Source organism: Mus caroli, unplaced genomic scaffold, assembly GCF_978045245.1.
Source record: "Mus caroli unplaced genomic scaffold, Mus_caroli_1 scaffold_2, whole genome shotgun sequence".
NCBI classification, from domain to species: Eukaryota; Metazoa; Chordata; class Mammalia; order Rodentia; family Muridae; genus Mus; species Mus caroli.
The window spans coordinates 26,322,963-26,350,597 of NW_028227257.1; the positions used below are offsets into that span (position 1 = coordinate 26,322,963).

Sequence of the window (27,635 nt, forward strand, 5' to 3'; positions counted from 1 at the left end):
AGATTTGAACTCAGGACCTTTGTGAAAGCAGTCAGTGCTCTTAACCGCTGAGCCATCTCTCCAGCCCCAAAATGAAAAAAATCTTCAGAGTGTAATAGAACAACTATAATATTCATCACAGATTCCTATCAGAAACCATGCAAATCAGGAGACAAGGAATTAATTAATACCTTTGAAATGCTCAAAGGGAAAAAATATTCAGCTTAGAATTTTCTTTAGTTAAAAGAATCTTGGCTATGGAGATGGCTCAGCAGATTAAGTACTTGCCATCTAGCTTGTGAGCCTGAGTTCCCTAAGACATATGTGGCAGAAGAAGAGAATCAAACCCTGCAAGTTGTTTACTAACCTAAATGTGCATGCTATAGCAAGCTTGTAATACATGAATAAACACACAAAACTATAAAGGGGTTAAATGGAAGAATATTACGTGGATCTTGCATTTTTATGTGAAATGACATAAGGTATATTTTTTGTTTGATAACTCAAGTTATAAAATCACGCAAGCTCTGAGAAATGTAGAACTACAACTAATAAGCCATCCGTAACGTGATATAAAGCTCTCAGCTACTACTCAAATGCCTGCAACCATGTTCCCTGACATAATGATAATGAACTAAAACCTCTGAAACTGCAAGCAAGCCCCCAATTAAATGTTTTCTCTCTTACAAGATTTGTCTTGGTCTCTTTCACTGAAGTAGAAGACATTCCCTTATGGACGTTTATACCCTAACCAAAGGAGATCTATGCATAACATACAGTCAGACTGTGATGAATATCTAGGGGAAAAAAATGCAGGCAGGATGTCTGGTGGATATCCCTGGGGAGGGGAAATGGGAGAGGAAGGCGAGGAGACTGAAGTCAAGATGTAATAAATGAAAGAAAAATAAGTTAAGACATAACGAAAGAGGATAGTGTTTGAGATGAAAGAGCAGAGGGAACGGTCCTGAGAGGAAGAATGCCAGCACGGTCAGGATCCCCATGAAGCCCAGGGCTTTTAGGGAACAGTGAGCGAGTGAGCTGATGAAATTAGGGTACTGTAAGCCTCATTAGGGAATCTGACCTTTATTATGAGTGAAGACAGAAAATAGGACGGGAAAATTTTGAGTAGAGGAATGGTGTAGTCTAATCAACAGTGTTGTAAAATCTCTTTAGATTTTAGATTTGGCTTAAAACAACAAAAATTTCCCCCATAGAGGTTCCTTGTATCAATGCAAGAAACAAACAACAACAACAAAAACCAAAACAGTTATTATCTCAAAGGGAAGAAGACAGTTCACTCTTGAGGTAAGTATAAATGACTATGCCCTGAAACGCAGATTCAAATTTCCCTGGAGGACACGCGGTCCACTGTGAAAATGGTTACATGAGACTGTATTAGTTACGCACCTGTATGAGCCAAAGCTACTGGTAGGTACCACAGATAGACAGGTTCCAGCAAACAGGGGAACCCAGTTAAGGATTCAGATGTTATCTAATGATGTCCTAGCTCTTGGACTGAAAGAACCTAGTAGTCTGATAATAAAACTTTTTAAAAGTTTAGACCAGTGGTTCTCAACCTTGCTAATGCTGTAACCCTTTAACACAGTTCATGTTGTGGTGATTTCCAACCATAAAATTACTTTTCTTCTAGAGCCGGGCGTGGTGGCGCACGCCTTTAATCCCAGCACTCGGGAGGCAGAGGCAGGCGGATTTCTGAGTTCGAGGCCAGCCTGGTCTACAGAGTGAGTTCCAGGACAGCCAAGGCTACACAGAGAAACCCTGCCTCGAAAAACCAAAAAAAAAAAAAAAAAAAATTACTTTTCTTGCTACTTTATAACTGTAGTTTTGCACTATAATGAATCACAAGTGTCTTTGTTTTCCAATGGTCTTTTGGGGGCCCAAAGCCTACAAGTTGAGAACTGCTAGTTTATATAGTCACAAGGATGCTCATCACACAGGAGGAGCCCATCACTGACTTACAAAAGGACTAAGTATCCAAGACATCTTTCTGCTCTGATCTGTAGCAACATTTTAATTGTCCATAATCACAGAATTCAACTATTTGGCCTTAAAGAATCTTTAATATAGGTGTCTTAGTGTTCTATGGCTGTGAGGAGACACCATGACTAAGGCAACTCTTTTGAAAGAAGTTTAACGAGGGCATATGTTTTAGAGGGTTGGTCCATGGTCATCGTCAGGAAACAGGCTGGAGCTGGAGCTGGAGCTGAGCTTTACATCCTGATCTGCAGGTAGCAGGAAGCAAGAGACTGGGGCTTTGTGGAAGATTGTTAAACCTCAAAGCTGACCCCCAAGGGTACATATATTCCAATGAGTCTCACCTCTTAACATCCTTCCAACAGTTCCACTCCCTGGTGACTAAGTACTCTAACATATGAGCCTATGGGGGCCATAAACAGGGTCATGGCAGTAGGAATGCTAAATGCTATCTTCTGAAGGTAGATGCACCAAGAATTGCTGATTCCTTGGACAAGCAGTGAAGAGCTACTCCAAAGGAAGGTTTCTATCTGAGCAACTTCAAAGATAGGGTTCTAGAGTCCCATGCCTTTTGCATGCACTATTCTGCCTCAAATCCTCATGGTTATTTCAAAATTGGCCACTTTAAGGATGAAATTCCATTAATGTATAGCCAAGACAGTGGTAGGAAAAATAATCACGACATTAGTTTTGTACATGTTAATTCTGAGTTGCTCTCACACATGTAAACAGATACAGAATATGTACCTGAATATGCAAAGAATATACAGAACACACAGAGGAGACATATATTCTCACTCTAGCACCAAGTATTTAGAGAGGAACCACTTCTCTGCTTCTGCAAGAGACAAGGGAGATTTAAAAACAAAAGCAAAAAAAAAAAAAATCGCAAAGCAATGAATTATCACCAAAGTCTCAACCAAGAGCCACTGACATTTGAGTAAGACTGTGACATCAAAGGAACAGGTACAAGGTAAGAAGAGGCGTGGGTTATATCTTTTTTTTTTTTTTTTTTTTTGATTTTTGGGGCAGGGCTTATCTGTATAATAATCATTTACTTTTTACTGAAACAACTATGAGATATAGTCAAAAGCAAAATAGTATAGCATCTCTGCATCTAAGGCATAATCAGAAGAGATTTATCAGGTACTCAAATTAAACACACACACAGAAATTGGATACTTGTGATAAAAAGTTTAGACCAGGGAACTGAAGAAATGACTCAAGAAGTTAAGGTCACTTGTTGCTCTTGCACAAACATGGTAGTTCACATCCATCCATAACTCCAGTTCCAGGGAATGTAATGCCCACTTTTGATCTCCGAGGGCACCAAGCATATATGTGTTGCACACACGAATATTCAGAAAAAGATTTATGCATAAAATAAAAAGCTTTGATCCTAGAAAAGAAACTCAATTTAGAGGCCAGAGAAAGTTCTGAGAAACAACATATATGTTAGTTCTTAAACTATATAGTCAGGCAAAATGAAGAGTTTGAAATAGGAAAGCCTAAAACTAGAAGTTTGAGACATCCAGAGAACTGAAAGAAAGCCAGGGATTGTTGAGTGGGGTTTGGATCTTTATCAATGCCATGAGAACCACTGACAAGTGTCAAACCAAACACATCACCATCACAAGGTGTTTTTTGGGAAAAAAAACCCAACACTTTGACTGTTACGTGGTTTGAAAGGTACAAAGCAGTTGTTTCTCAAAGGGTGAAATGAAAGCAGCAGCCTGGACAGGAGCCACTTTATACTTTAGTATGTGATGATAAGTTTTAGTTTTTGAAGGGCTTTTTTTGTTGGTTGTTGATTTGTTTTTTTAAGACCGAGTTTCACTATGTAGCTCTGGCAGGCCTTGAATTCATTATACAGACTAGGCTGGTATTGAATGTAGAGATCCTCCTGCCTCTGCATCTGATTAAAGGTATACAACATCACACCTGGCCAAGTTTTTAAAACAGCATTTTTTCAGGTCATACCTTCATGAGAAAAACTAGCATGTAGATAAAAGAGAAGTTTAAAACAATCAGCTGATATTAAGGCATAAATTTCTAAAGCCACTGGTTCACAAGACAGTATCTTTCTAAACAAAATATCCTTTAATGTTCAAGCTTCTACTGCCCCATAATGCCCAAATAATTTGAAACTGTTTCTCTCAGGCATCTGAGCACCACCACGATCAGGTAAAGCTTCATACTTCATACTTAAAGGAGTCTACTAGAGTTTCATGCATCACTCTCCCAGACTGCCAGCATGGATGCTGATGCATTATCAGCCCTCCCTCTGAAACCTCACTGGAAGCCTCCATGAGTCTATAACTCTTGCATCTGCAAGTCTGCAAAACCAGCATCCTGTGAAAAATGTAAAAGTTTATTGTCAGTTCAATTAGCATCTGGGACCCTTCAAACTCTGAATGCCTGGAGAGATGATCCTTCCAAAAAAATAAATAAATAAAATTTTATACTCTGGAGCCTGTCAAAGGTAAGATTGGAGTTTCCCCTCAGAGGCATCTTCCCTATTGTCCCAGTATAAACTGCTGGCCTTTTCTCTTTTTTTTTTTTTAAAGATTTATTTATTTATTATATGTAAGTACACTGTAGTTGTCTTCAGACACTCCAGAAGAGGGCACCAGATCTCGTTACGGATGGTTGTTAGCCACCATGTGGTTGCTGGGATTTGAACTCTGGACCTTTGGAAGAGCAGTCGGGTGCTCTTACCCACTGAGCCATCTCACCAGCCCTCTTTTCTCTTAAAACAAATCACATACGATGTCTGTGCATGCTTGCATGGCACAGGGCACAGAGATGTATGAGGATGCTCTGCAGGGAGATGACTTGTTCTCCTTCTACTGTGTGGGTGCTGGGAATGAAAAAGGTTGTGAGGCTTGCAGCAACCTTGCTGAGCCATCTCCCCTGGCACAAAGCACCTTTTTAATGCCACTAATTTCTCTAATAATACCCTTCTTGTTTATAGCTTTAAATATGAGCACTTTTTGTCTACGTATTTCTCAAATCTTTATACTAATTTTCACTATAAATCTGGCTAAAAACTGCTAACAAGAACCATACCAATTCCCGAACATTTGAAAATTCCTTTGCCAAATTAATCAGATCATTACTTTTATGTTCAACGTCAAAGTCTCAGGACACTGTAAAACAGTAAGATATATTCTTTGCCAGCCTAGAACATGCTTTAAGTAAGAGGGAAGGACCACAGAAGCCCTGAGAATATAAAAGGGACAGTGGGATTCCTGGAGAAGGAAGGACACAGCAGGGTAAAGGGCGGCTGCATTTACACTGAATGTAGTGGCATTTTCCTTCCTTCTTCTCTTTTCCTTAAGATTTACTCTTATTTTGGCCCACAGTTGATCATGGCAGTGGGACATAAGGCAGATATATAAAGTACCTGGTCACATTACATCCAGTCCGAAGAGAACAAAGAATGTTAGTGCTAAGCTTTCTCTTTCCCTTTTCCCTTCTCACCCATCTCCTTCAAAAGGATCTGGTTCTCACCTCACCTTCTACCACACAGGTTTCTGGGGAGCAAACTCGAGTCATTGAGCTTGGTAACAAGGGTCTTTATTCACAGAGCCACTGTGCTGGGAGACCCAGGAAATGGTGGGATCTACTTTTAAAGTGACACTTCCCACCTCAATGAACCCAATAAACGGAATCCTTCATAAACATGTTCAAATGTGTCTTGAAGCTTGTCCCTGAGAAGTTCCAGACCCTGTCAAATTAGCAACACTAACCACCATACTTTAGTTCTTTGGTACCAATTTTCTTTTCTTTTTTCTTTTTCTTTTTTTTTTTTTTTTTTTTTTTTTTTGGTTTTTCAAGACAGGGTTTCTCTGTGTAGCCCTGGCTGTCCTGGAACTCACTGTGTAGACAGGCTGGCCTCAAACTCAGAAATCTGCCTGCCTCTGCCTCCCAAATGCTGGGATTAAAGGCATGCGCCACCACACCCAGCTTTTTTTTTTTTTAAGATTTATTTATTATTTATATTTAAGTACACTGTAGCTGTCTTCAGACACACCAGTAGAGGGTGTCAGATGTCATTACGGATGGTTGTAAAACACCATGCGGTTGCTGGGATTTGAACTCAGGACCTTTACAGTCACTGCTCTTAACTGCTGAGCCATCTCTCCAGCCCAGTATCAATTTTCTATGAGTTAGCATTTCATCATTGTGACCAGTTTCTGACACAAACAACTTAAGGCAAGATTTTGGTTCAAGTTTCAGAGGGCCTGCTGCATGAATTTGAGTCCCAGAATTCCCCAATCCCACCTACACACTGGAAGGAACAAACAAATCAATTCCCTGTAGGTTCTCCTCTGACATCCACACATGTGCCCTGTGGCATGCACACTACCAAACACATACACCAGTAAGTAAGTAAGTAAATGTTATGCAGATGGGTAGTTAGGGAAGGTAGGTAGACAGGGGCTACAGTAATGGCCCAGTCGTTAAAAAGCTCAGACTATTCTTGCTGAGGACCCAACTGAGTTCCCAGCACCCACACTGATCAATTCATAACCACTTATAAATCTATTTTCACAGAGCCTAACAACTCTGGCCTCATGGGCACATGAACTCCTGAGGCATATACAGACAGATACACATGCAGAATTAAAATATAACAATAAAATCTTATATTAAAAAAAAGCAGTTCATCTCACCAAAGCATAAAACAGATTCTAAGGAAGACTTAGAACAGACTCTGAAAACAGTCAAATTCCCTCTTGCTGGAAATCCAGACAATTGTATACACCCCTTTCAGACAGGTATGTTCAAGTACTCCAATGTTTCACCAACTAAGGCGAGAGGTCAAGACCTCCATCAAGACTGAGCTGTTACATCAGCTAACCAGAGCAAATGGTACCATTCTGAACAGACTGCCTACGGCAGAGTATTGTGATAACAAGTGTCAGCAGGGCCAGTGAGACGGCTGAGCAAGTCAAGTATTTGCTGGCACAAGCCAACTGTAGCAGTCTGAGTGAGAATGATCCCCACAGGCTCAGTTATCTCCATACTTGGTCCACAGTTGGTACAACTATTTGGCAAGGATTAGGAGCTATGCCTTGTTGGAGGAGGTGAATCACTGGGTAGGCTCTGAGTTTTAAAAGATCCCTATCTTTATCAGAATGTGTCTCCCTTACTTGTGAATAAAGATGTGAGCTTTTAGCTACTGTTCCAGCACCATGCTGCCTACCTGCTGCAAAGCTCACTGCCAATGATGGTAATGGACTCTAACCTTCTGAAACTGAAGGCCCCAAATAGTCTGTCTTTTATAAATTGTTTATAGAAAATTAACTAAGGCCGGGCAGTGGTGGCGCACGCCTTTAATCCCAGCACTTGGGAGGCAGAGGCAGGCGGATTTCTGAGTTCGAGGCCAGCCTGGTCTACAGAGTGAGTTCCAGGACAGCCAGGACTACACAGAAAAACCCTGGCTCGAAAAATAAAAAAAAAAAAAAAAAAAGAAAGAAAGAAAAAAGAAAATTAATTAAGATACCAACTGCCTAGGTTTGTTCCCCAGAACACACATAAAAGTAGAAAGAGAAAAACAACTTCACATAATGGTTCTCTTACCTCAAGTATCTCTCTCTCTCTCTCAAACAATAATAGTAATAATAAAAACAATTGAAAGAAGTCAGTAGCCAATAATGCAAACACATCATAAATAAGAAAAATACCCATAGCTAGCTTACTTTTCATACAGAAAGATGCTATAATGGTAGTCAGTCTTATTGATGTCTAACCCAGAAAGCACTCAAAAGAGATCGAAGGTTCACAGAAGATGGCTTAGGAGTTTAAGTCACTGCTTAAGTGGTAATGACAGAAACCACAAGAGAAAACACTCCAGTCCCTCATTATTGTTTCAATTCACAGCAATTGAAATCTCCATTTATATACCCATTTTATGACATAAAAGGGCTTTACATATTTTTGTGTGATCAATTTGAACTCTTCAGGGTTACACTCCAAGTAACATACCACATGCCTGGCTAAAACCCTGACCTTGATGAACTTCTCATCCAATCCTTTGTTTTTGAGACACGGTCTTGAGAGCCTCAAACCTTCTGTAGCCAAAGATGACCTTGAGTTCTCCATCCCGCCACCCCCACACTTTAGGTCTAAGACTAGAAGGCCTGCGTGCGCATCAATCACCCTGTCCTACACTTCCAGGGCAGTAGCACTGACACATACTAACCAATTTTCTAACATGAAACAAAAGCAAACAGTAAGAAATGTCAGTAAAATTTAAAGGCAATCTAAACTAAAAATTCAAACCAACCAGGCATAACAAAAGTGCTCATCTCAGGATCTGAAAATTGTTAAGATAATGGTACCCCACTCAAGTCAGCTGATTTGTCTATTTCCTCTTGCTTATTTCCATTTCTGTTATAAACAGAATGTGTAGCTTTTAGGTTATTTTTTTCTTCTTGTTCAGCAAGTTAATGTCTAATATTTTTTTTCTTGCCCCCATTGGAGCAGTTCTACCTATAGCTATGAAAGCATCTGCTGACATTAGAAATCAATCTTGCAGATGGATAGAGATGACTCAGCAGTCATAAGTACTAAGTGAGAGGACTCCGGTTCAATTCCCAGCACCTACATGACAACTCCTAAGAGTCAATTCTAGTTCTAGGGGATCCAATGTCCTCCTCTAGCCTCTGCATCAGGTAAGTATACGCGTGATATACAGATATGCATGCATATGAAACACTATACACATAAAGTAAAATAAAATAAAATACAAACTAAGCCTTTGTTGGAGCTAAGAAAATGGCTCAGTAGTTAAGAGCAGGACTTGCTCTTACAGAGGACTCAAGTTTGGTTCTCAGGGATTAATGGCAGCTAGCTCACAACCATCTGTAAGTATAGTTCTTGGGGATCCTGTCCTCTTCTAAGCTCTAGGTATTGAGTGGTTTCCTTACAAACATATAAGCAAACACCAATACAATAAAACCAAAACTTAAAAAAAGAAAAGTGCCAGGTGTGGTGGAGCACGCCTTTAATCCCAGGCAGAGGCAGGCGAATTTCTTCGAGGCCAGCCTGGTCTACAGAGTGAGTTCCAGGACAGCCAGGGCTACACAGAGAAACCCTGTCTCAAACAAACAAAAAACAAACAAACAAACAGATGTTTTGAAAGACAAAGTAGCCAAAGGCTGCAAACCTGAAGACACACTTTCTTTTACCTGGCGTACTGAGACCTGGGTCCCAGTTCCTAACCCAGCTGCAAGTACTGCCATACAGAGAGGGAGTACAGATCCAGCATTCTATGTGCCAGAGTGAAAACAGACGGGATGACTTGACATTTTTTCCTTCCTTAAAAACTTTAGGATTTTAAGCATTAGAAAGAATGCCTTCTTTTCCCCCTAAAGGTTACAGAACTACAAAAGGTATTGTCTAAATAGGTTGTTGAATTTTAAATGAGTTTTTTACACCCCAACATACAAAATGATTACAGTATTAATCTACAAAGGAGCAGTATTATTTTTAAAAATACTTAAAATGAGCCAGGCATGGTGGCGCACGCCTTTAATCCCAGCACTAGAGAGGCAGAGGCAGGCGGATTTCTGAGTTCAAGGACAGCCAGGGCTACACAGAGAAACCCTGTGTCAAAAAAACAAAAACAAAAACCCAAACCCAAAAAGAATGTAACAATTATCTTTCAATTTATCCCCCTCTGCTTTTTCCACTAATGAAAAATGCAAGGGGATTAACATACCACCTCAGACATACTCTACAATTAACTGCATCTCCATCCTAAACTGTTCATTGTGTGTTATGTTTGTATACAACTATAAACACACGTGTTCAGGTGTGCCCTCGGAGAGGCCAAAGAAGAACAACACCTGTTCTGCTTTATCACTTTCCATGTCATTCCCTTCAGGTCCAGTGTCTCACTAATTTTGTAGCCACAAGCCCCAACCATCTTCCTGTCTCTAAGCCAACAATGTGTTAGGGTTAATGACAGGCATTTAAGTCATGCCTAGCTTTTTTTTTTTAAGATTTATTATTTTACGTGTATGAGTACACTGCCATTCTCTTCAGACACACCAGAAGAGGGCATCAGATCCCACTACAGATGGTTGTGAGCCACCATGTGGTTGCTGGGAATTGAACTCAGGACCTCAGGACGAGCAGTCAATGCTCTTAAACGCTGAGCCATCTCTCTATTCCCCATCCTCCCTTTTTAAAACTTTTTATTTTGATTCTTTGTGAATTTCACATCATGTACCCCAATCCCATTCATCTGTTGTCCCTTCGTACCCACCCTCTGGCCTTCCAGTGTACCCCCCAAAGAAAACAATATAAAAAACAAAACAAAAAACATCTTGTGGAAGCTATAGTGTGTCGCCTAATATATCCTTTTGTCCACACATCCTTACTTGTAAATGTTCATTACAATGAGTCATTGGTCCCTCACCACCAGGACTCCTCTAGGCTATCCTGTTATTGCCCTTGCCCTGTGTCACAGAGATCCGGCTGCTTTGTTTCTTCAGGACCAACCCCTTCACAAGTTCCACCATCTCCTAGACGGGGTAGATATAGGGGTGAGCCAACTCAAAGCCCAGGATCTAGGCCTAGGTGGTAGCTACTTTGATCAGCCCACCAGCACTCCTGTACCCAGTGCCACCAGGGGAGGAACAGGACCATCCACTGGGGCCAGCTTTCATGCCCTCTGTGTCCACTTTCCTTGCCACAGGTAGTGAGGAGTGGTACATCTCTCCCATGTCCCATACCACCACATGCACATCTAGCTGTTTACCTGAGTGAACTCCAGACTTCATGAGTAAACAACTGCTTTTACCTATTGAGCTATCTCCCCAATTCCCCAAAAACGGTACTTTTTACAATGTAAGGCTGCATAAGTGTAGTGCTCTTTCTTTTACTGTTGTTTTATAATTTATTCCCTTTATATGTCTGAACACCACATGCATGCTTGGTACCCATGGAGGTCAGAAAAAGGTACTAGAACCCCTGGAACTGAGTTACAGAAGGTTGTGAGGGACCAAATAGGCGCTCAGAATCAAGTGCTGGTCCTCTGTAAGAGCAGCCAGTGTTCTTAACCACTGAAGCCATCCCGCCCATCCCTCCAACCCTTCTCTGTTACCAAGGTGTTTTCCATATTTGCAACACTGTAAAGCCAGGCAATGGTGACAACCCCATGCAATCCCAGTACTTGTATGACAAAAGTCATACGCATGCTTCATTCAGGCCAGTGTGAGCAATCAAGTGAGCTCAAGGCCAGAATATACTACAAAGAAAGTCAGTCTCTAAAACAAGAATATTCTATGAAATAAGAAGAAAAAGCAATAAAAGCTGGTATACATTAAAACTCTTTTTAGAAAAGGTGTGTGTGAAAGTAAGGAGGGAGAGAGTAAGAAAGTGAGAGAGCGAGGTGGGGGGAGTAAGGGAGAGCGAGCGGGAGTCAGAGGAGATAGCTGTTTTCCTGATACCATAGCAGAGCTGAGTAGTTTTGACAGAGCCACTAGGTCCACAAAATCTAAATTATTTATATCAGCCCTAAATGACAGTCAAATATATCAGAAATGGTAGAAAAATAATTATTCCTTCAGTAAATAAGGTTTATTCTGAACTCCTCCTCCTTGTAATTAGTGTCACTTAGTAAATGCTGATACTCACATTTCGGTTACTTCCCATAGAGTAGGTTCATTAGAGTTGCACAGTAATTTATCCCTGACAGTATTATTACAAACAAAATCCTTACTAAGGCACATCTGTAGTCATCACTACACATATCTTTCACTACACATATCTTTCACTACACTTATCTTTCACTACACATATCTTTCAATTGCATGTATCTACTAAGGTACAGACAAGCAAAGCTGAACACAGAAACAACAGTTGATATAACTTAGTAGCTCCTAACAGTCTGTTAAGACTATAGCATCTCTAATCCCAGCACTTGGGAGGCAGAGGCAGGCAAATTTCTGAGTTCAAGGCCAGCCTGGTCTATAGAGTGAGTTCCAGGACAGCCAGGGCTACACAGAGAAACTCTGTCTCGAAACCAACCCCCCCCCCCCCAAAAAAAAAGACTACAGCATCTCAGAGTACCATTGAAGACCAAGACATTAGTGATACCTGACTGGATATTAGGAAAGACAATCAATCAATCCATCAGCACCATTCCAAACCCACCAGGTTTCTCTTATGCACAAAGTTTTGAAGACCACTGCACTGAGAAATCATTTTACCTTGAGTGTGAAAAGACTAATGCGGCCAGGTAATTTATAAAACAGCCCTTCTCCTCCTCTTGAGTTGGAATGTAGCATGGCATTGAGGCACGCAAGAGGAGATGTCCCACTGCAAAGAGTGAAAAGACAGAAATAGGTCACAAAAGTTGGTGTCTACTTACCAAATATCCAGCTCCTCTAATTAATTTCCAAACCAGGAAGTAAAGCAAACAAAACAGAAGCAATGTTTTCACAAACCTATTGTGAAAGCAGTGAAGAGAAACAACTGAAATTCACAGAAGTCCCGCTCAGAATCTAGGTTGTAGAGCATAACAATTCACAATATACACCAAGCACATCTTTAGTGTTTCCTGACAATACGAACCAAACTCTAAAAAATGTAGAGACAAGATGTGGTGGCACATACCTCTAATTCTAGCACCCAGGAGGCAGAGATCTCTGAATTTGAGGCCAGCCTGACCTACAGAGTGAAGAAACCTGTCTCCTGCCTTGAAGAAACAAAAACAAAAGTGGACTGGCTGCTTTCACAGAGGACCAGAATTTGACTCCCAGTGTGGGTGGCTCACAACCTATTAACACTGTTAGCTACGGGGGATACCTATGCCCTCTTTTGGCCTCCGAGTGTAACCAAGTATATATGCCATACACACAAACTGAAAATTAAAACATTTCCAAGTCCTATGTTAACAAGTTTTAAAGCGCATATCTTAGCCTGGTAATTCATTCATATAACCTCAGCCCTCAAAAAGCTGAGTAAGAAGCCAAAGTCTGGATTCATAGTCAGTTCCAGGCCATATTGGTCTATATTATGAAAATCTGCTCAAAAACAGAAACATAATACACTGTAATGAAATTTTACATTGGGCACACGCCTTTAATCTCAAAACTCAGGAGGCAGAGGCAGAGGCAGGCAGATTTTTGAGTCTGAGGCCAGCCGGGTCTATAGAGTTAATTCCATGTCAGCCAGAAATACACAGAAAAACCCTTTGTCCAAAAAAAAAAAACAAAAAACAAAAACAAAAACAGAAAAACCCCACAAAACTTTTGGCACATGCCTTTACTTTCAGCACAAGAGAGAGAGGTAGGGGCAGACTGATCTCTATGAATTTAAGTTTAGCCTGATCTACATAGTAAGTTCCAGAGCAGTCAGAACTACTTAATAGAAGTCCCCATATCAAAAAACCAAATATATAAAAAATAAAAAGTAACTATTTTGGTTCTTGGGGCTGGAGAGATAACTCAGCAGTTTAAACAGGCCTGGAGCTCAGTTTCCAGCACCCACATTCGGCTGCTTCCAACAGATATCAGTACCTTTAGCATCTGATACTTTCTTCTGGCGGCCATGAGTTAACATCCCAACCCGAAAAACACATTACATGCTACCAGTCCTGAAGACCTGAACCAACTCCTGTAAGTTGTTCTCTTACCTCTATATGCCCCCTCCCCAATATTCACAAACACTAAGTAAAATATAATAAACATTTTGAATAAAAAACAAAAACAGAGCTGGGCAGTGGTGGCGCACGCCTTTAATCCCAGCACTTGGGAGGCAGAGGCAGGTGAGAGGCCAGCCTGGTCTACAAAGTGAGTTCCAGGGCAACCAGGGATACACAGAGAAACCCTGTCTCGGAAAAAAACAAAACAAAAACAAAAACAGGTTTTCTAGTGTCTACACTGCAATATATATTATCAGCCCAAACACTGCCACATAGCTTTATGAGAACACCAGACTAAATGGCACTGAATCCTGATAATATGCCTATACTTTATTTTTGCACTTAAATATTTTCTAATATTTTCTACCCACAAATTGATTTTCTTTCTTGTGAAAGGGAATGGATGAGTCTCATCTACGGATTTCGTTACAAAGAAAAAAGCCATCAAATGGAGTTAGCATAATGTTTAAATATCCAACTAGATAAAAGGCTAAAAATGACAACTTCACGAGATACAACATTTACTAATCTTAACACTGAGAAAGGTATCAAAGCTAGACAGATGCCTATTATTACATTTGTCCCTGGACTGTGAGTGCTAGGGTTTACCTGTGCATGTTTTCTTCCCTCTCCTTGCTATGTTTTTTAAAAAAATGTATCTTAACCCCTTGCTTTTCAAAACTAGCAATGTTAATTTACATAGTGTTAAAAATAAATTGAGTACTGTCTCAAAAAACAAAAAAAAATGAGTATAAAAAAGCCATTGAAAAAATAATTCTACTTTGAAACACATTGAATGCTAAAAATAACTTTCAACAAAAAGCAGTTACTAAAAGCCAAGTGGAGGAAAAAAAAAAAGCCAAGTGGGTACAAAATCTAGAACGTCAATTGGCTGTGTTAACATCTCCTACAAGGAGATAACACCCTGGCCAAGTCCTTCTGTGAGTACTACACACTACACCTATCTACAACGACAGAGCTGGTCACTCATCCTGAGTGCTACAATTCCTAGAAAAACAAAAAGCACAAACAAGGGACTAATTTACCTTCTATTGATAGAGTGATCCAGCAGCAGGGAAGACATCAGCGTGATGGAGAATAGCACATGGGAGGGAAAATAAAGCATAATTATCACACTGTAAAGTGCATAGCTACGAGTCAAATAGATAGGTTGGAGGCAACCCCAAGCATCCCACCCCACAATACATTAGCTAAAGAATATGCAACCTGAGAAATAACTTTTCTCATTTTAAATGGCTACAATGTGATTAGCAATATAATACACTAACTGCTTAGGGCTGAGGAGAAATTAGGGCTTAGGGCTCCTTCAATAAAGTGCTTCTCAAGCAAGCACCAGACTTCACACCCCAAAAACTACATGTTAAAAAACCAAAACAAACAAACAAAAAAACCTAGAGCAGGCATGGTAGCCAGGCGCCTGCAGTCCTGGTGCTGGGGAGACAGAGACAGGCTTGGTAGCAAACCAGCACAGCCCAAATTGTAAGCAGTAGGTCCCATAAGAGACCCTTTTTCTCAAAAAGCAAAGAAGAATGACATCCAAAGTTGTCCTCTGACCTAACACACGCCACGCCCCTGCACATACATAAGCATGTATGCAATATCCACCACAGACAAAATGCTGTTTGTTCCAAGCCCCCCAAAAAGGACTGCTTTTCTATGGACTCCCCCCCTTCCTCGCTCACATTAAAAAGAAAGGTGGAGCTGGACGTGGTGGCGCACACCTTTACTCCCAATACTTGGGAGGCAGAGGCAGGTGGATTTCTGAGTTTGAGGCCAGCCCGGTCTACAAAGTGAGTTCCAGGACAGCCAGGCCTATACAGAGAAACCCTGTCTCGAAAAACCAAAAAAAAAAAAAAAAAAAAAAAAAAAGAGCATTAACTGCTCTTCCAGAGGACCTGGGTTCAAATTTCCAATACCCATTAGCAGTTCACAAATGTATGTAATTTCAGTTCCAGTTCTCCCGATGCCTCTTCTGGCCTCCATGGGCACTAAATGCACACCATTTAGACATACACTAGTGTAAAACACACACAATAACAATAAAAAATTTTTTTTTAGCTGGGTAGAGGTGACACATTACTTTAACTCAAGCATTTGGGAGGCAGAGGCAAGTAGATCTCTGAGTTGAGGGCAACGTGGTCTACAGAATAAATTCCAAAACAGTCAGTGCTACACAGGGAAATCCTGTCTCAAATAAATGGATAGACAGATATAGATAAATAAAAAAAGTAAAAAAGGAGAAATTGGTATAATGATGAGAAAAGAACCGAATTAAAGGCACCCCTGGTTTTTATGCCTCCAACTACTTCTGTGTTTTTTGTTCTCCAGGAAAACTACATTGTATCAAATTCCACAAATTACTCCTTAGTATATTTGTATCACAACTGGCTAAATTAGCTACTTGTGGATGGCAAGGTAGAAAAATGAGGATCAGAATTCAAGGCAAGCCCTCAGCTGAGCAGCAAGTTGGACGCCACCTGGGGCTGCAAGAGATTTAGAAACAGGAGTGAATGACTAAATTAGTGAGTAGATAGATAGGGTGTAATGCCACTGAGACCATTTTTCTTGGATCAGAAAGGAAAAGACTTCAGGCCTGTGTATACTGTGTATAGAGAGTATAGAGAAAAGAGTATATATATTTGTTCCTTCTCTATTACCAAAACTTGCAAAACAAGAGTCTACAAGAAGGTAAACCTGCAATGCGACCTTACCTTAATAAAATAAAAAAAAAAAAAAACTGTATTAGAAAGTAAGAACCCTCGGCTGGAGAGATGGCTCAGCGGTTAAGAGCACTGATAGAGGTCCTGAGTTCAATTCCCAGCAACCACATAGTGGCTCACAACCATCTGTAATGGGATCTGATGCCCTCTTCTGGTGTGTCTGAAGACAGCTACAGCGTACTCGTATAAATAAAATAAATTTTTAGAAAAAAAGAAAAGAAAAGAAGAACCCAATTCTAGCTGTAAGTCAAGACCTAGGTAAGGTCTTGTGAAAGATACTGTATTTCTGATGTAAAAAAACAGATGTTTACCACTCCACTCCCACCCTCACAGTACACACCAGATACACTACCATTACATACACAACCACAGAGAGACCAACAGATGACTCTCACAGGCACATATGTCATTTAAACAGTAAGAGCAATACAAACCTCATTTCCTTCAGTCCTTCTGCCTCTATGACCTGCAGAATCTGTTTTGGTGTCATTGGAGCATCCGAGTAGTTTTCTAACACCTGAAAAAACAGAAACGTTCTGACTTCAGTGTGAAACTTTCGTTAGTCTGTAGCATGGCCTGCTATGAGGAGCTGTCAGTGACAGGTGAGATTTACCACTATCTTTTTTTTTTTAAAGTCTGGCTACAGATATCTTTTTTTTTTAAAGATTTATTTATTATTATATGTAAGTACACTGTAGCTGTCTTAAAACACTCCAGAAGAGGGCGTCAGATCTCAATACAGATGGTTGTTGGCCACCATGTGGTTGCTGGGATTTGAACTCAGGACCTCTGGAAGAGCAGTCAGTGCTCTTAACCGCTGAGCCATCTCTCCAGTCCCCAAGATTTACCACTATTAAAATGACTCTGGAGCTATAGATATGGCTCGATGGCAGAAGTGCAAAGCCCCAACATGGCATTAAAACAATTACTTCAGATTCAAATCACACTCTTAGCAGTACATTGAAAGTTCACTGCAATTAGGAAAAAAAAAAGCAATTACATGAAAATATTCTAATTCTCAATTCTAAGGACAGCTACTTTAACATGTGTAATAATATATAAGACCTTAGCAGCTCTGGAAACTGCATAGTTTAATGTCGTTAAATATAGACTGTAACTGAGCAACAGTGGCACATGCCCTTAATCCCAGCACTCAGAAGGCAGGGCAACCTCTTATGAGGCCTGTCTCAAAACAAAACAAAACAAACAAACAAACAAAAAACTTCTGCAAAATACATGAGAAGATTGAAATTTACTCAAGGACCTTGCGAGGCCAAGTGTGGTGGCACATGCCTTTAATCCCAGCAGAAGCAGGTTTCTGTGGCTTCAAGACCAGCCCAGTCTATATACTGAGGTCAAGACCAGCCAGGCTACATAATAAAAACTTGCCTCCAAAAAAAAGTTTTGACTAATTCCCTTATCTCATATGGGTATGTGTGTGTATGAATTTTTTTTAAATACAGTCTCACTATGCAGTCCCATCTGACATGCAACTCACTATGCAGACTAGGTCAGTCTCAAATTTACAAAGACCCCCTTGCCTTTGTCTACCAAGTGTTGGGGTTAAGGGTGTACACCACCAGGCCTAGCTATATGTTCAGTTTTGTTCTGAGACAACCTACGACTAACTCTGAACTTGCCATTTAGCCAAGGATGACCTGGAACTCCTGAGTCTACTTTTCCACCTCTCAAGTGCTGGGATTACAAGTGTGTGCCATGCCCAGCTTCAGTTCTTTCCCATTAAACCATGAAAATTCTGGGGTTAACTGCCACAGTACATTTTGTCACACGACAACACGATGCTGTAAGTTTTCTCTGTGACTCACATAACAATGAGGAACCTAATTTCCTGCCTGTGTTAGTCCATCAGTAACTAGGTCTGTAACTAATGTACTTCCTCAGCAATCTTCACAAAGTTGAGCTGTTTCAGAAATGCTCCTCTAATAGGAAAAGAACGTTGCCATTTCATTATCTCACTTTCGACACCTGAGCAGCTGCTGCAGGCACTCCAAGCTAACAAGTGTAACACCCAAGTTCTCTCTGTCACTTATTAAAGGGGGATGGGGGTGGGGTGGGCAGGCAGGAAGTTCCAAAGGAAGGCTACAAAAGACCTTATCACTAAAGGAAGTCAGAGTTTGGAGAAGGAAATACTAAAGCAAACCTCCCCTTTTTCCTCCTTAGCCCCTCTGTTCATTTTGATACTGCTCTTGTCAGTTACTAGTGCTGCTTCTAACCCTGATGACTCCGACCCTATCTACCTCTAGACTTCTCCCAAGTGTCAGAGTCAAGTAGTTCTGTATGACTCATCAGTCTAACTGTCCATTCTTAACTCATTCAACGCTAATTCACCTGAGCAACTCTCCTTTATCTCCCCCTCCATCCTTACCCTTTCTCCCTACATTCCTTACCTTAATTGGCACCTAATTTAGCAACACACATGTGGCACCCTTCACTCTTATCTACCTGGCTCACTACCACAGCCAGTGACCCAACACAACAGCCTTTTCCATTATATCCTTGAGTCCAGCCCTGTTCTCAAATCCATTCCTGTTTGTGATTATCCCTCACTTAAAACCACACGGAACTGGGCGTGGTGGCACACTCCTTTAATCCCAGCACTTGGGAGGCAGAGAGAGGCGGATTTCTGAGTTCGAGGCCAGCCTGGTCTACAAAGTGAGTGCCAGGACAGCCAGGGCTACACAGAGAAACCCTGTCTCGAAAAACAAAAACAAAAACAAAAACAAAAAAAACAAAAAAAAAAAAAACCCACACGGAACCTGCCTTGTAGCAGACCACACAGTCTACCTTCATCATGTTCCTATTTCAAAATCATCTTCAGCAACGCTGTCTCTCCATAAGCAGCAGAAAGTATGTTTCCAGAACCCACCCAGCCACTAAAGTGCAGGCTTTAGAATAAGACAGGATAAGATTTAAATTCTATTCTTCCAAACTGAAGCAAGTACCTATGTACCTATACAACCTGAGCCAAAGGGGGATCTCTCACTCTTCAAGTATTGAGACTTTCCTCTCAGGGTCATTTTTCAAATTGAAAAGAACTTGAGTAAGCACCCGTAGGTGCCCAGAAGCTGGGCACACAAAGCCTCTCAATGACCGATCTACCCCCAGCAAGACTGCCTCACCAGCCCACACACCTCGTACCTGCAATTCCTCTCTGTTTCCACCCCATTTGCACACTTTGCAAATATATTTACATCCATGTAGTTTTTCTCTCCTCCTTCAGCCATGTTTTTTTTTTCAGCAGCTTCTGCCTCTATGACAAGCCTGCCTACATCTCACTAACTGTTCAAGGCTCAGCTCAGAAACTACCTTCCCTCTGGAAGCACTCCCTAACATATCAGCAGAGTCAAATCTCTTTTTCAGTGAACCCATTGTTCCACAGTAAAAGTAATCTCCCAAGCCAAGATACTTCAAAGGGAAGTGAGGAACTAAGCATATTTATTCCTAAACAAAAGACAGAAACCAATATACCTGTTTAACTCTGGGCCTCTCCTGTAACATGTAAGCCTATAGTTCTGCTCATGCGTGTAAATCAATCAATCTCAACCCCACACACACACAGACACAGACACAGACACAAATCTTGCAAATCTCCTACAAGGGAAAAAAAAAGCATGACTGAAAAAATACCTACCAATTATTTAAACAGCAGCCAGAAAGACCCTGAGAATCTTAAAACAGAAGAAAAAAACTTCTAAAGAGATGTTACATCTGAAGATATAAAGTACTCATTTCATTAAAATTGTATATAAACCACTAGTTTTCAGAACAATCCAGCAGTGCTCTATTGCCAGTCTTTCTAAACCACATATTTTTTTGAAGGAAAGAAAAAACTATCTCTCTACTTGAAAGGAAAAAAAATGTTTGATATAATTATGTTCAGTCATGGGGCTGGTGAGATGGCTCAGTGGGTAAGAGGACCCGACTGCTCTTCCAAAGGTCCGGAGTTCAAATCCCAACAACCACATGGTGGCTCACAACCATCCGTAACAAGATCTGACTCCCTCTTCTGGAGTGTCTGAGGGCAGCTACAGTGTACTTACATATAATAAATAAGTCTTTAAAAAAAAAAAAATGTTCAGTCATGAATCAGAGCAAAAACAAAGCATGCAATGTAGCATTTCTCAAAAGCCAGAGAAATCTATTTAAGTGTAGTACACAATTTAAAAGAAAATCTCCTTGGCTGTTTCTCCCAAATTGTTCCTAACAAGATGGCATATTTATTCCACATCTCTACTTCCGATAGCTAGAGATGCCACGCACTCTGTAAGGCATCTGAGAGAAGAATGTCCACTTCTTAAAACTAACAACTGCAAAAACCCATCTGCAGGAGTCTGCTATTCTGCTAGAATTCTCCAGAATCCTGTAAGCTTTCCTACATCAGAATGGCATATATAAGGTCATTATCTACTCCCCAATTTGAGCAAGGCCAAGAGCGATTATAAACCCCCACCTGACAAGCACGTGAGTCGCCATAACGTGATCTAATTTCAACTGTCCAAAAGCAGTTACCAATAGTAACCCTGTGGCAAAACTGACTGCACTGCCATTGTAACTCACTGCTTGCCAGGTGTTCCTTTATGAAGTAAAAGCAGAAACTCCCAGCACTCAGTGTGGCGGGACTTTTTTTTTTTTTTAAATGGGAAGAAGACTTTGCACTCCCCCCCCATCCACCCCCCACAAAAAGCACAGAAAATTCTAAAATACAAACCACATAAAAGATATGCAAAATTGCATACCATGTTCCCACAAGTCCTCTTTCAAATGTACAACTACACCACAAAGAAATTCCTGTTCAGATTACTATTTTTAACTGAAGAGCCACAGTAGAAAAAGAGAAATAACTTCAGATAATTGAGCTTGAAGGTGAGCCAATGATAAAATAGAAATAGCAACCTTAACCTTGGAATTCAAACCACAGTAAATTTAAGAACTTAAAGAGGCTTAAAATAACAGCGGATTCCAAACTGCTAGAGCCTTTCAATTAATAAGAGCCCAGAGAGCTTTGAGAGGAGAAGATTTCAGAGCTGTCAGGACATAAACAACACAGGATTGGAAGGTACTTTCACCTACCTCTAACAAGTAGGGTTCTGGCAAGCAAATATTCCTTGGGTGCCCAGAGTCATAAACACCTGCACACAGAAACTCAGAACTTCAATGGTCAAGATCCAACAACTTCCATGATAAAATAAAAGACCTACATTTTTGCTTTCTCCTAAGCTCCTTCAGACTTAAATTTATTAAGGAGAAGCATGGATGAAGAAATCATTAGGGCTGGAGAGATGGCTCAGCGGTTAAGAGCGCGCTGACTGCTCTTCCAAAGGTCCTGAGTTCAAATCCCAGCAACCACATGGTGGCTCACAACCATCTGTAATGAGATCTGATGGCCTCTCTGGTGTATCTGAAGACAGCTACAGTGTACTTAGACATAATAAATAAATAAATAAATCTTTTAAAAAAAATCATTAAGTTCCAAAAATCATAAATACTAGGCAAAGTTCTAGTTTTGATTGAATCACAGAAGGAAAAATACACCACCTCGGAGTTTCAATTTTCATATGCCAAGCAAAAAATAAACTACATCTTTCACACAAACAATCCCTGTTTCTGTTCCCAGGGTAACAGGAGAAGAGAGATGATCAGGAATACCAGTGGAAATTCTCTGGTAGCTCAAACAGCCATGGGTAAATGAATAACCGGCTTTCACAGACTCCAAAAAAAGGGTTCACTCTAGATCTTTATCAACCTCCAACACTTTTGAGGCAGACAGAACTCACTTTCCAGTAAAAGGAACGGCTAGAAGAAAGCTGAGCTTCACTCCACCATTAAAACTAAATTATAACAATTACATATAAAATACAGGGCGTCAACACAAAAGCAGGATGCACCCATAACCCTGCACTGTGGCAGTCTGAGGAAGTGACATCTCCGAGAAAAGTATAAACCATTACAATTGTCATCAGCAACATTTCATAAGAACATGCCTCCGGTCTTTTGGCTTTGTATTTTGAGTCCAAAAGAAAGCTATCGCACAAGTCTACTGAAGCTTGGGAAACAGAAAAGCCACAAATCCTCTGGGCAGGTAGCGAGCTCAAAAACCTATTTACTTTTTTTTTTTTTTTTAAACTAAACCCTCAGAAGGGAAACCTCAAACAGATACACATTCTTCGCAAAGTGTATTCTGCTCCTCTGCAAACTGCCTACCCCTATTGTAGTCACAGGGCTCAGTGTGATTTGAATATTCGAGGGTCACCGGCATAACAATCGCTTAAGCAGCTGACTAAAAGTACGGTTTCTCAGCGGAATCTCGAGTTCAGTGTCAGTGTTTGAAACAAAGTCCCCAGGTATGGTCCCACCGGGCACTCGAGTTTGAGAACCACTACTCAGGGTTCACATCGGTCCTTAGCGACTGCTTTCCGACACACACCTGGTTTAAATTGCCAACGCTCTAAAAATCTTGCGTCCTTGAAACCAGGGGCACTTTTCTCACCCCTGCCGTGTCTTAGTGACCCACACTCCACTGCCCACGAAGAAGTCCGGGGAAGCACTTCCGACCTTTCCCGGAAACCTAACTCCCCGCAGAAGAATAAACGGGCGCTTTCCCCGGGACCCCCTGCAGCTGCTGCCAACGTGGGGGGAGGGGAGACTGGCGCCCGGGCGCTCGGAGGGGGGAGGAGCCGCTTGCCAGCTCGCCCCTCCGCAGGAATTCAAGGGGGTGGGGGGTGCAGAGAAAAGGCGTCCCAGCCTCCTCGGGCCCGGGACCTCGGGAGCTCCACACCCGGGCGGCCCCGCCCCCTGCTGCGGTGGGCAGGGCCTCGCCCCTCCCCCGCCCCGGGAGCCGCGCGGAGCCCACCCCCTACGCCCCCCGCCGCGGCCCCCCGGGCAGCTCGGCTCACCAGGCGCGCGGCCTCGGCCCACGTGCGCTCCTTCTTCCTCTTCTGTTTGTCCTTCATCCTCCTCCTCCGCGGCGGCGGTGGCGGCGGCGGCTCCACGCGGGTCCTTCGGGCGGGGCGGACTGGGGCGGTGGCGGCGCGGGGCTGGGGCGGAGGCGGCGGCAGCGGCGGGGGGCGCGTGGCGGCGGCGGCGGCGGCGGCGGCGCGTGCGAGGGCTCGGGTGCGGCCGGAGAGGGCGGGCGCACCGGGACTGGCTTGAGCGAGACCCCGGCGCGAGGGTGGCGCTGGGGGGAGGGGCGGCGGCGGCTCCACGCGCCCGCGCTGCGTCAGTCGCCCACGGTGGCAGCGGCAGCGGCAGCCCCGCGATGGCTAAGGAATGCGGCGGCTCCGCATAACCACGGGGTCAGAGGTCACGGCTCCGGCCTCCGCGTTCCCGCGCTGCTGGGAAACCCAAGAGGGAACTAGTGGCGGGCTGGCCCGGATGGCGACACGCGGCTTTCCTTTCGACGCTCGGATGCGTGCGTGTCTGCCGTGGGTATGTGTGTGTATGTGTGTGCCCGCGTGTGTGTGAGAGAGAAGAGTGAGGAGGGGGAGTGTGGGTTTTTTTTTTTTTTTTGAACAAAAACAAACCGAAAGGGTGGCTGGGATTTGTAGTCCTCACTGGCTTCCTGGCCTACCTCTCTCCGGAAGAAAATGGCTGCCTCAAGTGCTTGGACCACATTTCCCGGAGTGCCCCGGGCTCCTGTTTTCCGCCCACTTTCTTCCGTACCCCGCTGCGCCCCAAGCTCGGTAAAGAAGGGGGCGGGAAGTCGGTCAGAAAAAGATGGGGCGGGGTCTCGCGAGGTTCGGGAACTAGCGGAGGCCTGAGGGTTTCTGGGAGGTGGTGCTGGGAAGGGGCGGTGGCTGGACTCCCCCCCCTGGCCGCGCGCGGTTAACCCGTTCAAAGCTTTTTTTGATTCTGGAGGCGAGTCCATTGCGGGTTCGGATCCGGAGTTGGTAGTCCGCTACCCTGCTTCCACTGCACCATCCCCCACCGCATACACAGTTCTCTTCTGGACTTCTGGTGGGTGACAAAAAGCAGGACTTTTCTTTTTGGCCCACCCTTAAATGAGTCAACTGGCGCATAGTAATAAGCAAAGAGACACTCATATCAGTAAAACGGTTATTGCACGATTGACCGACTTAGCTGATTAACCCATTTCCTCTTGTAATACCTCTGTGTGTTTGCAGAGAATGCACCTGCAATTTCCAGCAGCGTTGCCGCCAGGTGAATTTGATGATCCGATAGTAGGTAAACACTTAAGGTCCATCCACAGAAATCTAAATGCACCTGAGTGTATATTTAGAAGCAGTTGCCCGGAGCGAGGTCAAGTCCTAAGGTCAGCCAACCTAGATTTAGAATCCTAGTTGTGACTCCTTGACTCCTCCTAACCCCACTGAGCCTGTTTGATCTATGTTAGCATAGTATCCCACAACCTTGATGGGGTACAAATTAGCATGAAGTATCTAGAAGGTTGGAGAGAATGTGGAAGATCCTGATATTATTAGGCTCATGTAATTTGGCTTCTGCTGTAGAATAAATGAGAGCCGTTATTACAAGCGCACAGTGGGCAATGGAGCCTCTGTGCCTTGATTACAGTGAAAGGATGATAAGGTTTGAAGCACCCAGAACATTATTTTTCAGTGTTTGTTGGCTCAAAGTACAGAAACATCTCTACAGTCTTGAACTGGATTGATGGCCAGGTTTTACAGTTTTTTAAAGGTTTATGTGGGTAAGGAAACACCCTGTACTCTTGTGGTGTTAGCACACAGGCAGCCAGTGCTGAGACGAAGAAATCACCCAGCAGTCCAACCCTTGTACCTAAAGGACTCAGCGGTCCTTATTACTGCTCACCCAAGGCTCAAATTCAATAAATGGAAACACTCTTCTCATTTCATCCCAAAAGGGAGAGGAGAAATACATCTAAAATTATTTTATTGTTACTGTTTTTGAAATTTTAGGTTTTGTTTTTGAGACAGACACCTGACTGGCCTGGAACTCATTGTGTAGACTAGGTTAGCCCTGGACTCAGATCCACCTGCCACTGCCTTCCAAGTACTGGGATTAAATTAGGTGTATATTAGGACTTTGTTGGTGGGGAGAGAGTTGAACTGAGGACCTCCCACAATTCCTGAGCATATCCCAACACCATTTTCCTAGTTTTTTATTTTGAAACAAAACACTCACAATATGGACAGGCTGGCGTCAATGGGCTTCTATTGTCTTACCTCTGCCTCCCATTAATACATTAGAGATTAAAATGCATGCCCCACTACCCCTGGCCTTTGGTAGTTTTGCTTATAATTGTTTTTTCAATCTGCAGCTGAGACAATCACCTCTGAGAGGATAGTGAAACTTGGTTCAGATGTTTTGAATTGATCCATGGCTCCAACAAAACCACACACTTGGAAGGGTTGAATAGGGAAGACTGTAAAATGCAGGCTTTGTGTTTTGTTGTGTTGGGACTTGAGCTCAAGATGCATGGTAGATGCTTTACCACTGTCCTACCTTTCAAGCCCTTTATGTTTTGAGACAAGTTCTTATTAAGTATTGCAGTTTGGCTTGACCCATGGGTGGGGACCCACAACTCCATTACACTCATTGGAAAAAGGAGCTTTGCAGATCAATTTTAGACCTTAGGAAGATCATCCTAGACTTCTGAGTGGGCCACGTGGGTCCCAGAAAGTATAGGTGTTTTGGAAATGTGAAGCAATTCAGTTTGCTGGTACTGGCTTTGAAGTAGCAGAAAGCAAAGGAATGTAAGCAGCATCAAGACTAAACCTGCCAGCAGCAGTGAGGAATTAGGGACCTTAGTCATTCAACCCAGTGGAGCTGAACTCTGACAGTGCAGATGAACTCAGAAACAAGAGTTTCCAGAAAAGAAAATACATACCTTGACTTCAGCCTCAGATTAGAGCAGGGAACCAGTGAAACCCACTCAGTATGTGCACTCCTGGCCCCGAGGCTTTTCTCAGTGTGCTTTCAGCGCCTACTGCTTTGTTAACCTGTTACAGCCAAATAAAGCATATTGCAACATTGTGTCAAGCCTCTTCGCTCTGTATCAGCACGCAACTGCCTAGTTCCCGCTCGGGGTGCAGGCTGGGGGATCACATGAATACTTCAAGCTCTCTACCCTTGGAGAATCAAATTAATGACAATATCCTCATTAAGCATGAAGAGAAAGTAGTACGTCCAGAGGTCTGTATAAGGTACGTGTTGGAAATGGGTGAGGGCTGGTGAGATGGCTCAGTGGTTAAGAGTGCCGACTGCTCTTCTGAAGGTCCCAAGTTCAAATTCCAGCAACCACATGGTGGCTCACAACCATCCATAAGAAAATCTGATGCCCTCTTCTGGAGTATCTGAGGACAGCTACAGTGTACTTACATATAATAAATAAATCTTTAAAAAAAAAAAAAAGAAAAGGAAATGGGTGAGACAGCTCATGTCTAATTTCATCACTTGGGAGATGAAAGCAGGAAGATTTTAAGCTCAAAGGCAGCCTGGGCTCCATATCATTTTGAAGCCAATCTAAGAGACTCTACCAAAGAAAGGAGAGAAAAAATATTTGAAAGTTAGATTTGGTTATTAAGCCTTAAGAGGTTTTGGTGGTGTTTTTTATTTTTTTCCTAGTTAACAAGAATCATAAATTTGTCAGAAGCAGCAAGCATATACATGTTTTGTTTTAGTGTGTTTTAAAGTTGTTTATATAACTGTACTTTTATTACAGGTGACCTTTGAAAGTTAACAGGGGTGCCATGGGCTGAGTAAGATAAACGGAACTGCTGTTCAACCCCGCCCAGTCTAGGGATGAGTCATTGTTTTCAAATTTATGAACAAAGCGCACAAATTAAGAATAATACAAGCAAGAAACAGCAGAGACACACAAAAGGACATAGAATCCCTGATTCTCACTGTGATCTAGTAACACTAGTTCTAGGGCTGGAGAGAGAGATGCTCAGAACTTAAAAGCACCAATTTGAACATGAGTTCAATTCCCAGAATCCACATGGTACCTCACAACTGCCTATTTCATACATGTGTACAGACACACAGGCAGAACACCGATACACATACTTTTTTTTTTTTTTTTTAAAGAATTGAAAAAAAAATTGGTTCTGGACTCCAGTGGGTCTGAGTTTGAAACTGTAGCTGTTCTCCAGTTGTGTGGCCTTGAATAAGTTATGGAACTTCATCAACCAAGCACTGTTATTGGACAGCAGAGAATATGACAAAATTCAATGGGTAATCTGAACAAGTGGCACATGCTTGCATACTTGGGAGGATGACACAGGAGAAGCACTTGA

At 42.3% G+C, this 27,635-nt stretch overlaps 1 protein-coding gene across 2 annotated transcripts in view; it reads right to left on the bottom strand.

Moving 5' to 3' along the window:
• The window catches only part of Asxl1 (ASXL transcriptional regulator 1), a 61,381-nt gene extending 37,932 nt beyond the window's left edge, over window positions 1–23,449 (bottom strand). Inside the window, exons 1-4 of one of the 2 annotated variants that reach the window (XM_021150019.3) lie at window positions 23,295–23,449; window positions 16,815–16,897; window positions 14,686–14,688; window positions 12,204–12,312 (exon numbers count right to left, since the gene is read on the bottom strand). In XM_021150019.3, the coding sequence (XP_021005678.1) occupies window positions 12,204–12,312; window positions 14,686–14,688; window positions 16,815–16,897; window positions 23,295–23,351 (252 nt within the window). In that variant the 5' untranslated portion in view covers window positions 23,352–23,449. Of the gene's footprint in view, window positions 1–12,203; window positions 12,313–14,685; window positions 14,689–16,814; window positions 16,898–23,294 lie in introns of those variants that run through there. The other variant, XM_085833193.1, reaches the window with a different exon arrangement.
• Between the last annotated feature and the right edge of the window lie 4,186 nt (window positions 23,450–27,635).